At 39.5% G+C, this 15969-nt stretch overlaps 1 protein-coding gene across 1 annotated transcript in view; it reads left to right on the top strand.

The window, feature by feature from the left end:
* Positions 1-855: 855 nt before the first annotated feature.
* PTPN11 (protein tyrosine phosphatase, non-receptor type 11) overlaps positions 856-15969 on the top strand; it is a gene marked incomplete at its 5' end in the record, with an annotated part of 22097 nt that continues 6983 nt past the window's right edge. The window contains 10 exons of the mRNA XM_009706823.1: positions 856-983; positions 2112-2306; positions 3453-3645; positions 4887-5003; positions 5514-5627; positions 10684-10780; positions 11383-11462; positions 11579-11737; positions 14758-14889; positions 15761-15915. Coding sequence (XP_009705125.1) covers positions 856-983; positions 2112-2306; positions 3453-3645; positions 4887-5003; positions 5514-5627; positions 10684-10780; positions 11383-11462; positions 11579-11737; positions 14758-14889; positions 15761-15915 — 1370 coding nt within the window. The remainder of the gene's footprint in view (positions 984-2111; positions 2307-3452; positions 3646-4886; positions 5004-5513; positions 5628-10683; positions 10781-11382; positions 11463-11578; positions 11738-14757; positions 14890-15760; positions 15916-15969) is intronic.

Genomic DNA, 15969 nt, shown 5'->3' with positions numbered 1-15969 from the left:
CAATAGAAATCCTCAATTGTAGATAAGAGAAAACGCAGATGTGTTAACTGAATGGCTAAGAATAAGTCTCTCAAAAATTAATGCCATAGGTGGGGACACTAAGCTTCTTAGATATAGACCATATACAGCTCTCCTTTGGCAGGGCACTGTATTAGTCATTCAGAAGGCTGTTTGTGGGTGGTGAATATCAATATGAGATTCCTTGGTGTTTGTATTTAAGCGGGATATATTCGGACCAGAGAAATTGCCATGGTAGTAAGAAGACAGAGCAGTGCTCTTGTGTCTGGCGGCAGTCAGCACCACATCCTTCTGAGGAAGGTGGAAGAAGACCGGGCAACCAAATAGGTTGTGCACAAGTGAAGTTCCTTCCTGACCCCGATCAGCTGGTGGTCAGCCTGTGCCCTAAAGCATGAGGTTTTGTTAAATTTTTAACCTTTAAAATGTTGTGAAGTGTCACTTTGGATGTTTTGTTTTATTTTTCAGTATTGTTCCTGGTTGTCTTTCAGTTTCTTCATGTGTTGTATCTTCCTGGAGTAAGGAAATTGTATGACTCGTGGTCTCTGTTTACATTGTATACCTTTGATATAATTTTAATCCGAGCAGTCTGAGTCTGTATAGGTATAGTTCTTCAACTTACAAAGCATCTCTTGCCAATATATAAAATTGCAATGCAATATGAAATGAATAATTGATATGTTCTGCTAAGATAGAGATTCTTATTGATTTAGAAACAAAACTCAGTACTTCCTGGTTTTGAAGTTGTTGGATTGTTCTGTTTAGTCTTGTCATGTAAGTTAATGCTGAAAACCAGAAGATCATCTATTTACTTATTAACACTCTTTATTTTCAACCTCTTATAGATGGTTTCATCCAAATATTACAGGAGTGGAGGCAGAAAACCTACTGTTAACGAGAGGAGTGGATGGCAGTTTTTTGGCACGGCCCAGCAAAAGTAACCCAGGGGACTTTACGCTCTCCGTTAGGTAAGTTTAAGTGTTTTTTTCTTTGTCCCTGGATTGGTAAGGGTCTTCATTTGACGCTGTTCTGTGGGGAACGAGTTGTAAATGAACTACTTGTAAGAGATGAAAGAATGCATGGATCCCTTTTTAGTCTGTTGTTCACTTTTTTCCTCTTTTTTCTCCTATTTTCCCTGAAGAGATTCTCAAATACTTCTACCCAACTTGGGGACACTATAGGTTGGAGGGTAATGGATTCTGACTCTGCAGAGGGACAGAAATGTTAAGGCAAAGCAGAAGTAGATTCATGATAGCATTACTTTTAGCCCTTTAAAAATCTTATTTGATAACCATGTGAAAGTAGCAGAGATGATACGAATTACTGATCAAGCACGTGCAAGGAAATGCTATCCAGGCTCTCTTCTTACAGGAAAAGTCAGCAAGTTTTTAAGGGCGACTGTAGTGCTATTTCAGCTTCCAAAATAGGCCTTTTGTAACGCTTATCCCTTGACACTGTGTGCATAGTGGTAGGGATGGGGAAAGGACAGCAAGAGGAAGTAGATAAAGGAAAAGTGGGATTGGTGATAAGAATAATGCTGCTTGGGTACCTTTGAGATAATGGGCCTTGTTGAACAGAAGGGGACTCTTTCAGAGAGCTATTCTTCATTAATGCTAGAGAGTCTGGGAGCAAATTACTTACGTCAGGCAAAGGCAACTGTTTACTTAGCAGTTAGTGTGAAATTCTAGGGAAAGGAGCAAACAAGCTCTGATGGGTTTCTTGAGAATGCTGAATTCTTCTCACCCCTCCACCTTTTGTGCTTGTGTGTGCAATTCTTGGGGGTATGAAGGATTTCTCATGGAGATTGTGAGGCCGCAGAGCTTCAACGATCCTTTCATTATGGAATTGGTGGGTTTTTTTCCCTATTCTTCCTGACTGTTGGACAGCCACTTCCCCTTCTTGCAAGCCACTGAAACGTGGCTGAAGCACACTTCAGAGGTGCACTAGTTTAGCTATTCTGCAATATTTCAGTTGGAAAGTGATGCAAATGTAAGTATGGATTTCTCCAACTTGGACAACAGAACACTAAATATAAAAGTGATTGATTGGAAATCAGCTGACTTGTGTGGGTTTTTTTCCTTGGTTTCAAATATTAGACGAACTGGAGCTGTCACCCATATCAAGATCCAGAACACAGGAGACTACTATGACCTCTACGGAGGAGAGAAGTTTGCTACGTTGGCTGAGTTGGTCCAATATTATATGGAACATCATGGACAGCTCAAGGAAAAGAATGGAGATGTTATAGAGTTGAAATACCCACTGAACTGTGCTGATCCTACATCTGAAAGGTCAGAGAAATGGTGGTGAAAACCTCAGTGTCCTTGCCTTTCTTAATAAATGCATGTGTTTATCCCTATTAACGCTACAGTCAGCTTCTGTTTGATGAAAGGGTGGCCACTATCTTGTACTAAAAGTGATCCCGCTGATTTTAGTAAGGTTACTTGCAAAGTAGACTAATAAACATGACTAAAGGTAAAGCAATCTAAGCCTCAGAACCTATTTTCTTCCTGGTATGATACAATCCTGAAAAACAGGACATAATTCCCTTTTAGTTTTTACTGGGAGAAGTTCTCCCAAAGCTTCCTGAAGTTGTTATTACTGGAAGGAATTCCGAGGTATATTTCTGGTCATAACTTTATACAGTTTTTCCAGCAGTGGGCATATGTGTAAGAAAGTGAACGATGTGCAAATCCTCAGATTGCTCAAACTCATGTTTTGAGGAACATGGCTAATAAGGAGAATCTGAGACTTTAGACCTGACATATGCTGAGGAAGTATGTGTATGTCAGAAATAAACCTCTATGGCCAGTAAGTATTACTTTATTCTCAGAAGTGAAAAAAACAAGGAAAAGTATTAAAACAGGTTCTTTCACTCCTCAGAATGGCTGCTGGTTAACAGTAGTAGGGAGGATTATTGCCTTTTTGGCCATGTTTCTTGAAGAAATGAGGTTGATGTGATTATCCTCTCCAGTTCCTAATGTGATAGAAGGGTAAGGTCTCAAAGATGCTAAATTCCCACAGGTTTATCAGGAAAGTGCATCCTCATGAAGGAAATAAAAGAAGAATAAATGCCTTCACTGAGGAGGAGGTTGCAGTGTAAGCTCATATTTGTTGGACACCAGGGAATCCATTTGGACTGTTGTAAAGGATCCAAATCAAAGCTTCATTTGAAGCTTGCATGAAAAGCAAATTTCAGTGCTTGTGGAAGTGCTTGCTTTGAAGTGTTTCTGTAATCACTCTTGTGTATGTACATGTACACTTCCAAAGCTTATTTTGTTTTTTATTTTTATAAACTGAGGCTTTCTGTAGACCTGGACATTGTTGTTCAGTGTACATAAGTGTTTTACTTTTATAATAAATATTTGGAACAAGCAGATTCAGCCATGGCTGGAATGACAAGTAGGGTACCTGTCTGTATCTTACTTTATTTAAAGGTGGTTTCATGGGCATCTCTCTGGAAGAGAAGCTGAAAAACTATTAACAGAAAAAGGAAAACATGGAAGCTTTCTTGTGCGTGAGAGTCAAAGCCACCCTGGGGACTTTGTTCTTTCTGTCCGGACAGGAGATGATAAAGGAGAGAGTAATGATGGGAAATCTAAAGTGACACATGTCATGATTCACTGCCAGGTATGATGAAGCATGAGCTGCTTTAACAGGGCTACTTCCAGGGACAGTGGGTTTATTCTAACAGGGTTTGTTCTAACAGCACTTCACTACAGAGAGCTGAATACATTTCTTCTTTCCCTGTGGTACTGTGTGTGCTATATATCATCTGTTTGATCAAATTGACTAATTTGATAGCATCAAAATTCTATTAGTGTTTCCTTTTTTTTGAGTACTTGCCTGATTGAATCATGTCATACTATACTATGCTGTCAAGTACCTTCCAACAGATTTGCTTTTGATTGCGTCAGAAGTGTGTCTCAAATCCTCTGCTGATGGAGCCTTTCATGTTCATGAATCTTCTTAAGTGAGTTGCAGTCTCCTGGATGAATTATATAAAAATATGAGTAATTGGACAAATAGCGATCTATCCGAATATATCTGTTCCTCCTGTCAGTTTATGAAGTTGCACCTGATAGATGATCAAATTTCTGTGAAAATTTTGTTGAATCCAAGGAACACTTTTTAATCTGAAGCTTGAATTTAATATAGGGTAGTTCTTCACTGAAGTATTATTAAATTGTAGTCTTTTGATATTTTCCTATATGCCCATGAATTGCTATTTAAAAAAAAAAAATCACAGATTTCTGTCATTTTCTTTTTCTTCTGTTATCCTAAAAGACACTGTAACAACTTAATTAAAATGCGATAACAGAAATAGTTTGGAGGTAGAAATGGCCTACCAAGACTATAAAAGCTAAACTACCAGAATTATTTTTTTTTTTTCCCAAGGAAACCTGTTTGGTTTGCAGTTAACTAGTAGCATTTATGACATTGAGGAAAATAACTCAGCGTTGCTTCCTTAAAATAGGGATGGTGCCAGTCAATACCAGCATTTCAGGACCCGATGATACTCTTTTAGAAATTTGAATTGATTTCCAAAGCTATCTCCTGGATTCTAATCATGCAGCTCAGGTAGCCTGCTTTAGCTGGTTGAACCTCAGTTCAGAAGGAATCAGCTCTCCTGAAAAGGCAGATAAAATGATTTTCAACTAGATGACAAGAGGTGTAATGTCCTCCATTGTGTGTGTGTGTATGTTTCTTTTTATTAAGGTTCTAGCATCCCCTAGCAGAAGGATTTTACTAGATGCTTCTACATAAGGTTTTAAAGATAATTTCTTGTATATTGCATAGCCTAAAGTTGATGATAGTGTAGATGTCATTGTATGAAGCGCATTTATTTTGATGAGCATCTGTCTTTCAAGGAACTAAAATACGATGTTGGTGGAGGGGAGAAATTTGACTCTCTGACAGATCTAGTGGAGCATTACAAGAAGAACCCTATGGTAGAAACTTTGGGCACAGTATTGCAACTCAAGCAGGTGAGTCACTAAGCTTTGTTACCTTCAGAATATATTATTGAAGTGCAGGCTTTTCCATTTGTTCTGTGAGACTTTTTTCTTTCTTTTCTTTCGTAATGCAAAAATGAAGAACTAAAATTCATGAAACTGGCTGACAAATTCAGTCATTTAAATAGGAACAATTTTTTATACACCTGTGAAGGAATAGACTTTTGTGTCTCTGATGTGTGCAGAACTCATCTTGGTTTTATCGTAGTCCATAGGGATTGCAGGACTAGTCCAGAAATGAGACAACTTAATGTGTTGAAGATCAACCATGAGACTTTATCTAAAAGCAATTGTTCCTTGCCCGTTCCTCTCTACCCGCGCTGTCCTACATTGTATGAATTGTAAAGTTTTGAAGGGCAAACAGAGGCCTCGATCCTAGAATTGCCTATATAAAATATACTTGGTGTAGAGGATTTGTGTTTTAACTGTCTTCTCACAGTTGTCATTTGTTATACCTTTGTTTAATATTTGTATTTTTCTTAGCCTCTGAATACTACCCGCATTAATGCTGCAGAGATTGAAAGCCGAGTGCGAGAGCTAAGCAAGCTAGCAGAGACTACAGATAAAGTCAAGCAGGGCTTCTGGGAAGAATTTGAGGTACTTCATTACATTCCAAGTGTTATGGTATTAAATCTCTACACTACTAAAAAATCAGAGTTTTTTACTGCCTTCCTGCATTTTCTCATCTCCCCCTCTGTTGCCTTAGATCCCTGCTCTTGTTCCCATCTCCTGGGTCAGATATAGCATGTGTTAAAATTTTACCAATTTCACTCTTGTGTCCGCTAGCAAAATGTTTGAAATATTTGCCTTTTTTCCTGATTCTGAGAGCTAATTATGTTCTTCAATGCTATTCATTCAGTACCTAGCACAGTCCCTCCTGAATATCCTCCCCATCATGAGGGAGCCTTATGTACAACTGTATCTGGCCCATTAATCAGGTTCGTTCCTGTGTTCCGTTTCTTCATGTGGACAGGAAGAGGTCTGTAGGCTGGACTAACGTTTCTGGAAGCAAAGGACTAATTCCTAGACTACGTTACTCTTGGTGACCCGAGTACCGGTACAGTAGCAGTATCTGATGCAGTTTGAGTCAGATGCATAGGAAGGGAATTGCACTGTGGTTTCTATTGCATGTTTCGGTGCAGGGGATGTTTTGGATTGCACTCTGCTGTGTTTAGGAGGTCGAGTACCATTGCTTTAAGGGAACCAGTGTGATTTCTCAGGCAATATATGCTCTTGCCGTTGAGTTTGTGGCTTTTCGATAGCCATTTTTTAGGGATCTTAAAACTATTGTGAAGACGTAGCAGTAGCAAGCTCTGAGATGAAGCAACATTGATTATATGTATTCTTTGGACTCCTGAAGATTTATTTTTGTTTTGTTTGGGTGTTTCATTTCTGCCCGCAGCCACAATTCCATTCCCCTCCCAGAAAGTAGCATTGCCTTTTCTTCTGTCTTACCCGTGCACCTTGTGTGTGTGTAACACAGCTGTGCTGGCCCAGCTCTCCCCTTCTTTGAAGTCCTAATGATTTCAGGGAGCTACTTACATTTGAAAGAAAAGACAGCTGAAACTGTTGATTTCTCAAGTAGAGCAAATTAAGTATGAGCGTTAACTAACAGGTTCCAAACTACTTGAGTCTGGCCTGGGTCCTAACCCTTTCCTGACAACTGGAGTCACTTAACAGCTGCATGCACGTGACGGTCATAGCCGAAAGCTTAGAAGTGTCTTAAATATAATGGACTGGTTTATACCACACACAGAGAAGAAAACCACAGTGGAGTCTGGAACTCCACCAGCAGATGGCAACAGAAAACTGGAAAGTCCTGATCTTTGACAGAAAGGCCGGTTTTGGCTGTGTAATGCTATTTTGAGAAACTTCTTGAATAGATGGATTTGCAAAGCAACCATTCTTGAAGAAACTCTCTGTTGATCAGACCTATTCATTAGCTGAATGTACTGTCCAGTCTGCTCTGAGATTATTGTCAGGAGGAGAAAGATAAATCTGTGAAAAGCAAAACACTCTTACCAAAGAAGTAACGCATTTCACTATGAATGTGGATGGAATATAAGAATGTGAGGTCATGGCAGTGGGGAAATAATAAAATGAGGATTAAGCTTTCTCCTCTGTCTTCCCCTGTGTCCAGTGTTGGGAGTTGGGGGAACAGTCCTTGACCTAGGACTGCTGAATGGTCAGAATCCCACTGGGAGGGGGAAGGAAGCCAGCAGAGGCTACTCTGGCCATTGCTGAGGACTTGGGACTCTGTTTTACCCTAACAGTAGAGTGGTGGATCCCCTGGGGAGCAGTTCTCATCTATTGCTTGTGAACCTTGCCTGGTGGTAAACTGGCCTCAACCTTTGGATTGCTTCTCTTGCAGAGTTCAAGACAGGAACTTTGATGTGAGGCCTGAAGGGTGAGGAAGATTAGCCACACTTGCTCCAATGGCTAAAACTTGCATATGGGAATTAACAGCTTTTTGCAAAGACGGATTAGTAGTGTGCTTTATCATATCATGACACAGTCAAGTAGGTTGTGCCTGTTATCTCTACATGCGTGGTTTAGCCTGAACATACATTTGCAAGTTAGCCAAGCAAAGGGTGTCTGTTAGCTTCCCTAGAGATTCTAAGCATACCTTATTCTTATTTGGAGGGCGTAAAAAGGAAAAAGCGTGCCCTCCTGGTTTGCCCTTCTTGTAATTGGTGCTGGCTTACTAGAAGCGATGTGGATTAATGTTTGGTTGGTTTGTGGTTTTTTTTTTTCTTGAGGGAAGCACTCGTGTGGTGCGTTTAGGAATGGGTTGTTGATTTGTCAAAATATGACTGACGCATTACTTCTTTTCTGACCTCTGGTCTTTGTTGAATAAATTTGTCTTGTAATGGATTTATCAATTGGTCCTTAGAAGCAAGATGTTTTCCTGTCTTGTGACTTTTCTGAAGAAGAGTGTTTGCTAGCAAGCCGGAAATCTTACAGAAAAAATAAATGTTAGAAATTAAAGATTTTAACCCCAAGACATTCCACTTCTTTCCCCTTTGCTGCTGTTAGTGAGGTCAGCACTAAACCTTGTGTGGTTTTTTTTCCGCTGTGTTTTTGGAAATAAAGCAATCTCATAACAGTTTTCATGTCAGGCTTTTTCATTCACCTCAGGTAAGCTGTAGCTGTCAGCCTTGGTGGCAGGAGGCAGGGGAGCCTCCAGGCTGTCCATGGATCTCTGACTGTGCTGTTTATGACTTGGCAGACCAGATGGTAGTTATAAATTACTTGTCTTCAGGCCTATTTAAGAATGTACCTCTCATCCTGTGAACCACTAGACAGAAGTGTTGACAGTCCTTGTAATGTTTTTCCTTCTGAAAAATGGCTGTTTGGTGAGCTTAATGCTTGGATGTTGTAGTGAAATTGAAGACTTATGTTTCAGATTTATTGTTGCATTGTGTACATCTCTTAATGGGCTTGTTACAAGTCGCTGCTGCTCATGGATCTCTCTCCTCAGGGATGCTCAAAGCAATAATTAACTGTGTGAAGTGAAGATGCATTTGAAGCAGTGAAATTGAAGACTTATGTTTCAGATTTATTGTTGCATTGTGTACATCTCTTAATGGGCTTGTTACAAGTCGCTGCTGCTCATGGATCTCTCTCCTCAGGGATGCTCAAAGCAATAATAATTAACTGTGTGAAGTGAAGATGTATTTGAAGCTATGGTTTCCACACACTTAATTGTTTCCATTTTTTAACCTGCTAGCAAACTAAACTTTTCAGTCCTTTTGTTTGGTGTTTCACTTGGCTGAGACTCAGAAGTGTTAATATTATGTGAAGGTGCTCTGTGATAATGGCACTTGAAAGACTCTTGCAGTGTGGCAAGAGGCGAGCTGACTGCAAAGTGCTGTTTCACCCATCGCTAGTACTAGCAAGCAATGCTTTATGGGGATGTGTCTTCTATCTTTTGCTTCATAAGCATGAAACCTCACAGGTCTCCTATATATTGCTTTTGTTCTTTGGTTTCCCTGTCTTTATGATGAGCCTAACTGTCCCAGGTCACTAAGTGAGGCCATAACAATAACAGAGACTGAAATAGAAGTGAGCAAATGTGCCTGACATGCCCAAGCTTTAAAGTAAAAGCAACCTGTGCAAGAGTATTAAGGGTGGTAATAACAAGGGGGGCAGCTTCCAAAGCCTGACTGTTGCTTTTAGTCAGGCCAGTACTGCTTTTGGGATTAAAACTTGGAACAAAGACGTTGAGATTCTGGTCCCTCCAGCTTCATTGCAAGTAGGGAGATACGCTACCAGACAGCATGGCTGTGAAGTATGGAATTGCTGTTGTCCCTGTCATATTAATTGTGAACCAGACACTGAGAAATTAGCTCCTTGCCAACAGGAGAAATCCCCATGCAGATTTATTGTTTCTGTGCTAGGATGATTTATGGATAACCACGTTTGTAGTTACCTAATGCCCCCCTTCCTCTCCCAATAGGGTGATATGAGAAAGTCTGAGGAAAATTTTGTGCTGGTTTAGTGAAATGGCCTTGTGTTGGTAGGAGAGAATAATTAGAGCACTTAAAAAGTGGTATGTGGCTGTGGTGGTGGATTGTGTATTAGCATTTTGCCTGTCTCATCCATACCTTTGAAAATACTGTAGCGTTCCCATGTGGATTTTTGTTTTAGGGGAATAGACAAGAATATCTTCCTAATGTTCTGCTTCTAGCTGCTGAAGGACTTTTCACTGTGCTTGATACTTAAATACAGTTGCTTGTGTGGATGTGCTTTGGGTGTTCTGTATGCTCCTTCCTCCTCTTTGGCTGTCTAGAGTTCGTCTGGCTGCAGCTTGCAAGGATCCGCTCTTGTGTTGGTGTAACATGGCCTTCGTAATCTCAGGGACTTGTTTGGGGGGCTTTCTAGCAGTGTTTCTACAGACTTACTGTAGCTGAAGGAGAGGAAGAAGGCTGTTAAGGCCTAGAGGAATCCAGTACAGCTCAGGTAGAGGAGTACTGGATCACAAAGCGCCTTATTCCTTTGCAGGTTGGCAGTGTTTTGAATGCATTAGTTACTGATCTTTATTGGTACAAAGCTAATGCCAGTTCAGTGGAAATTTTTTAACTCCTTACCTGCCTGATTCAGCAAAAAGGAGAAATGCAGTAGGACTCCTAACTTTTATGCTTGATGAGAAAGACCTAGTGATAAATATGTTTATTTGGACCTCCTCTATAGAATGCTGCTTGTGTTGTTTGGTTTATTTAATGTGCCTTTTGAGATGGCCAGATTTCCACAGACAAAACTTTGTTGTGGTCCTTTGTAACCAGTTATGGTTTCCTTGCATAGTGTTCTACAGCTAAAAGCTTTAAGGGACCTTGGTCTGCTTGGCCAGAACAGTATCACGAGGACTTACTGGTTATAGTTTGGTTTAAAGAAGCTTTGAATTCATAGGTGTTTATAATTATTAGGTGGAAAATAGCTTACCTTGTTACTCACACTCCTGTGTTTCTTCTGTACCTTGGCAGCAATGCTGTACTAAGTCTGAATGGAGAAATCTCGTACCGCTCTCTCTTTCTGTGAATCCCTGGCATTATAATTGAGTATCATCGTTCTTTAAGAGAAGATTGTTGTAATTATGGTGAAAATGTCCATACTGCTTTTATTAAAACCAGTTATTTGTGCTGTTTTCATTTAGACTTTACAGCAGCAAGAATGCAAACTTCTCTATAGTCGTAAAGAAGGTCAACGTCAAGAAAACAAAAACAAAAATAGATACAAAAACATTTTACCCTGTAAGTATTGATTTCTTTTGATATAATGTAAGCCTGCTACTTTTCTATGCTTTATTTTCTTAGCTCACAAATACGGGGTTAATTAAGCACAACTGTGCTTTTTCTTCTCTTTAGTGATAATTTCCCCTCTTATGTTGTCAGTATTAGCCCATTCAATTTACAATTTGTGTTCAAACATTGGCACTTTGTAGATACTGGTATTTTGATTCTCAAACATTTTTTTTATTTCCAGCTTTCATTTAAAAGTGTCACATCCCTAAACTGTTATTCAGCAAACTGGAATGCTTAAATTTAAGAGGATTAATTTGTGGTACAAAACTGCGTGGTGCAAATCCAGGGGCCGTTTGCTTTGACTTAGTGCTTGACTGTCCGTGTACTCACGAGTTACTAGGGGGCATGAACACTTCCTTCGATCTAGCTTGTTATCAATTGACCACTTGTTTTAAGATAATGGCAAAAGAGGAAATATTCTAGCCACGGATTTACTGAGTTTGACAACTTAATAACTTCTCGTCGTAGTAAGAAATGTACCTGTCTGTGGGATATTTAAAAATAACTTTGTGTTCACAATTGTTGCTTAATATTCATGTATATTCTTCCAGTTGATCATACCAGAGTTGTTCTACATGATGGTGATCCAAATGAACCTGTTTCTGACTATATCAATGCTAATATTATTATGGTAAGTATACTCCTACCTACGGAGACCTTGTTGGCACAGCCTGTATCTCCTCTTCAACATACTCACCTAAATCCGAGTTAGTATTGTAACCATTTGTTAAATTTTTTTTTCTCTAGCCTGAGTTTGAAACCAAGTGCAACAACTCAAAGCCAAAAAAAAGCTACATTGCTACTCAAGGTTGCCTACAGAATACAGTGAATGATTTTTGGAGGATGGTGTTCCAGGAGAATTCTCGAGTTATTGTTATGACAACTAAAGAAGTTGAAAGAGGAAAGGTAAAAACAGACTCTCAAACTGGCCTTGGAAAAGGTCATGACATTTGAATGCAAGCAAGGACTAAACTGACTTGGTTGTATTGATTTATACGGTGAAATCTGGTGTGCTACCACTGTCTTTGGAGACCTGGAAGGTGCTGAGTGTCCTTTTTTTATTGGTGCCTGTGGGAACTGAGGGTAAACTATCATATCATCAGGCCTCCCTTTTTTAAGGGTTGACTGATTAAATTTTAGCTACTGAATTTGAATCGATGTATTCTAAAATTATTCAGGGAATGAGGCACTGAAATGCGAGATGTAGCCAAACAGGCATTCTGCGTACTTGAAGGGGTGAATTCTCTGTTCCTGTAACAAAAGTATTGCCAGTTATTTTAGCTTACCAAGCCTGTATAGACACTGTTAGAAAAAAGCAAAATTGTGGGACTTTGTTATAAGAATGAAACTAGACGATATTGCTTCTTACCTAAAAACTGCAATGTAATATGAAAGTTGTTGCCCCAAATTCATCTTATTCAAGTTGCATTTACTAGACTGCTGGAATGCTATTCTCTCTTCTGACTTTGCTTTCTATGCTTGAATTTGGTAGCATTTTTATTGTGTGCTGAGCTAGTTATTACGGCTGAAACTGTACCTGCTTAGGAATCCCCCAGCCAGGTGTGATTTAGCACTTTAGGAATAAAAGTCAGGTCCTTTGACTGCCCTGTTCTGCATGAACACAGCTGCCTGTTCAGCCTTGGTAATCTGCAAACCTCTTGTGAACTGCTCTGGCGGTCTTTAATACTCTGAAAGAGGAAATTTTCCTGCAATGGTGTATCTCAAGAACCTCCATTTTACCTTTTAAGTACAGAAATCTTGTCTTATTCACTGTCTTCTGAACTCTCTCGAAGTTTCTCTGCTTTTTCCACATACCGTTGTCCACCTTTTTCAACAATGCAATGATCTGGTTCTGAATGGAAAGCTGTTATCTTGTTAGATGAGTGTCACTTTTGAAAAAAATTGAATTGAAAGTATAGCTAATGTTTTTCTGTGGTTGACTGATAATTGCAGGGATTCCTTAGCACTACCACAAAAAAATAGGCTTTGTGTATATGTACTGAAGACAAATAGCAGTGGATTTTTATGGGCTTCTCTTCCTAATCTAGGTATCAAACCTGCCATTGGTGGTGTTTGTAGAAATCATTAGACTCAGTCTTGTGGATTTTTTTAGGCTTTGTAAACTTCTGCCTATTCGTCACCCATATTAAAGGGGCATGGTTTGTGTTTCCTTCCTGAGAATGCACTGAAGGAGGGAGAAGCTCTCCCTTTCCAGTGACCTTCCTCTTAGATCTTTGTCTTGGAAGAAGGGAAATAAATTATGGGGTTGTTTTGGAAGAATTGACTTGAATATACTTTTTTTTTTTTTTTTTTTTTTTTTGTGTAACCTATTGAATGGCCTGTACTCCTCTGCAGTTTCTCCATGATTCTTTCCAAATTTTGCTAAACCTGTTTTCTGCGCTCTGGCTGTATAAAACATTGTAATGTCCGATTACTTAATCAATGCTGCATACATTGATTTTTATTTTTTTTCTTTATTCTTTTTTTGTTTTCTTGATGCCGTTTCACTTCAAGAGTTGCAAATAACAGTCCTGATATAAAATAAAAGCTTTTTTATCTCAGGCCAAGATGCTTTCAGATCTGCAGGAAGGAGAGAAACCTCTGCATCAGAGATGACTTCAAGAACAGATTGCCTAAGGAAGTGAGGAACTATGAAACATCTCAGATCTGCATAGAGTTCTGAATATGCTTTAGAATGCACTGTAGAAGCAGCAAATACTTAATACATACGAAATACACCACTTACAGTGGTGTTTTGGAGGCAGTTCATTGAGCTAATAATATACATATCCCCTTTATCAGTCTAAAGCTTATTTTAACATTGTTCAAACTTGCTATACCAGCTGCTCTCGTGTTCGGAGTTCTGTGTTGAAACTGCAAGTTATGTTGCCATACACTAAGATCAACATCTTTTCTTTAGCTTCTGCCTTTTTGGACATGACAGGGAAAGAAGGGCAAAAGTAACAGAGAAGCAACTGATTGCCTAAGTAGGCTGGAAAACATGTTCACTCATCTCTTACTGTATCTTGTGTTGGCAAAAGGAACTTTCTTGTTGCCATGTTTTCTCATAAATATGCAGTAGTAACTGCAAATAGGAAATGTTTCTCTGTAATACTCTGTGTTTGGTCTGCATTTGCTATTGCTGGAAGCTGTATCTGTATACCCACTATAATTTCTCATTTGATACTGTATGGGCTTGTATTGCTAACAGGAGTCGCTCTTTCCTGAACTGTCACAGGAACCAAATGAAAGTAGTAATAGGTGAATCCATTCCTCAGTGGAACGGAATATATCCCTGGCCAAAGATAATCTTGAGAGAGAAGTAGCACACCAAAAGCTCTTCATTTCAGAAGCTACAGACACATGAGGCTTCAGTTTGCTGACACAGGGAACAATTCTTTGTTGCTTTGGTGATTGATTTAGAGAGCTACATGAGCCCTTTCTGCTCTAAGTGATAAAGAAGCAAGCATCCAAATTTCATTTCCACTAAAAATGCCTTATACCTTTGACTTGTATTTATTTTGCAGCCTGTTGGGTTTTGATTGTAGAATAGCCTGTAAGGCTACAGCATTCCACTGGAAATTCTTAGTATTTTGAAACCTATAGCTAGGTGGATATACAAGTAACAGTATTTTAATCTCTGGGTTTTGAAACTATTGAGGCAAAGCAGGTACTAAGATGATCACGAAAGCTGCTAGAAAGAGAGATAACCTGTACCTATTTTCTGAAATCATCCGGTGTTTGTTATGGGGAAGAGAAACTTCCCCCTAAAACATACTTAACTAGTTAGCTAGCTGTCCGGTTGGCACTAGTAATTGTTCTCTACGTATTCAGAAATGAAAGCTTCAGAAATGTGTTTGTTAACCAGTTTATAAACCAGCCTTTTTTCTTACTGATTACTTTTTTTTTTTTTATTTATCTTGCAGAGTAAGTGCGTCAAGTACTGGCCTGATGAATATTCCCTAAAGGAGTACGGTGTTATGCGTGTTCGGAACGTTAAGGAGAGTGCAGCACATGATTACACTCTAAGAGAACTTAAGCTTTCTAAAGTTGGGCAAGTAAGTATGTTAGTAACTCTGTCCTTTTAATTTAGGTTGCAGATCACAAAAAAAAAAAAAATTGCAGAAAGAGACTGTTTCTTTGGAATCAATAAAAGCACCAAGAGATTAATAAATTGAGCCCTGTCTCTTTCTTTGAAGCTCCAGGTTTAGTTCCATACATCTTTCTCTTTGTCCTTGGGATAATTGAAGATTCTTATATGTAAGCACTTTTTGGCAGAAGACACATGGCTGCAGAGCTTTGAGGAAATCTGGGAAAAGGGACCATGCTTTTAAGTAATCGCATTCATGGAGATGGTTGCACTAGAAGAAAATGGTTGTGTGTGGGTCCAATATGTAGAAAGAACGCTTAAGGGAAAGAATACGAAAGATGAGAAAGGAAACAGTTAACTAGTGTGGAAATAGCACTTCCTTGTTAAGGAACAATTTGGATCAGAGTGCAAAATGAATTGTGTAAGAAGCAAATAAGCAGGATGTATTAGATTGGTATGTCTGTGGGGTGGAACTGAGTGGGAAGAAAGTGTGTAAGGTAAGTGCTGCTAGGTATGAATGATGAGTATGACACATGAAGGTCCCTTGCTGTTGGTCACCCTCAGACAGAACTTTGCCATGGCTTCTAAAGCTGAGGATGGAAATGTTCTTGGAAACAACTGCATGAGAAAGAGGGAGCTGAGGAAGCAGGTGGTGTGATTGACTTGTCAGGTCAGGAAGAACTCTGGCTTATTTCCTTCTTTGAGAGTTATGGTGCCATGGGTACTGAGCCATTTGGATATGCCGCCTTCCAATCTAGCTCAACTTTGCCACATAAATGCTTTTAGCCATATTTTAATCTGAAGGATTTTGTTTTCACACGTTGGCATCTTCCTTCCAGGGGAACACAGAGAGAACAGTCTGGCAATATCACTTCAGAACCTGGCCTGATCATGGAGTCCCAAGTGACCCTGGTGGTGTACTGGACTTTCTAGAGGAGGTACACCATAAGCAGGAGAGCATTTCTGATGCAGGACCAGTTGTGGTGCACTGCAGGTATGGTGATGCCCTATCCCCCTCCTGCTACTGCTCTGTATGCCTGTGAAGTTC

The sequence above is a fragment of the Cariama cristata genome, unplaced genomic scaffold, assembly GCF_000690535.1.
Source record: "Cariama cristata isolate BGI_N322 unplaced genomic scaffold, ASM69053v1 scaffold40098, whole genome shotgun sequence".
Lineage (NCBI taxonomy): Eukaryota > Metazoa > Chordata > Aves > Cariamiformes > Cariamidae > Cariama > Cariama cristata.
This window is presented reverse-complemented; position numbering and strand designations above follow the sequence as displayed.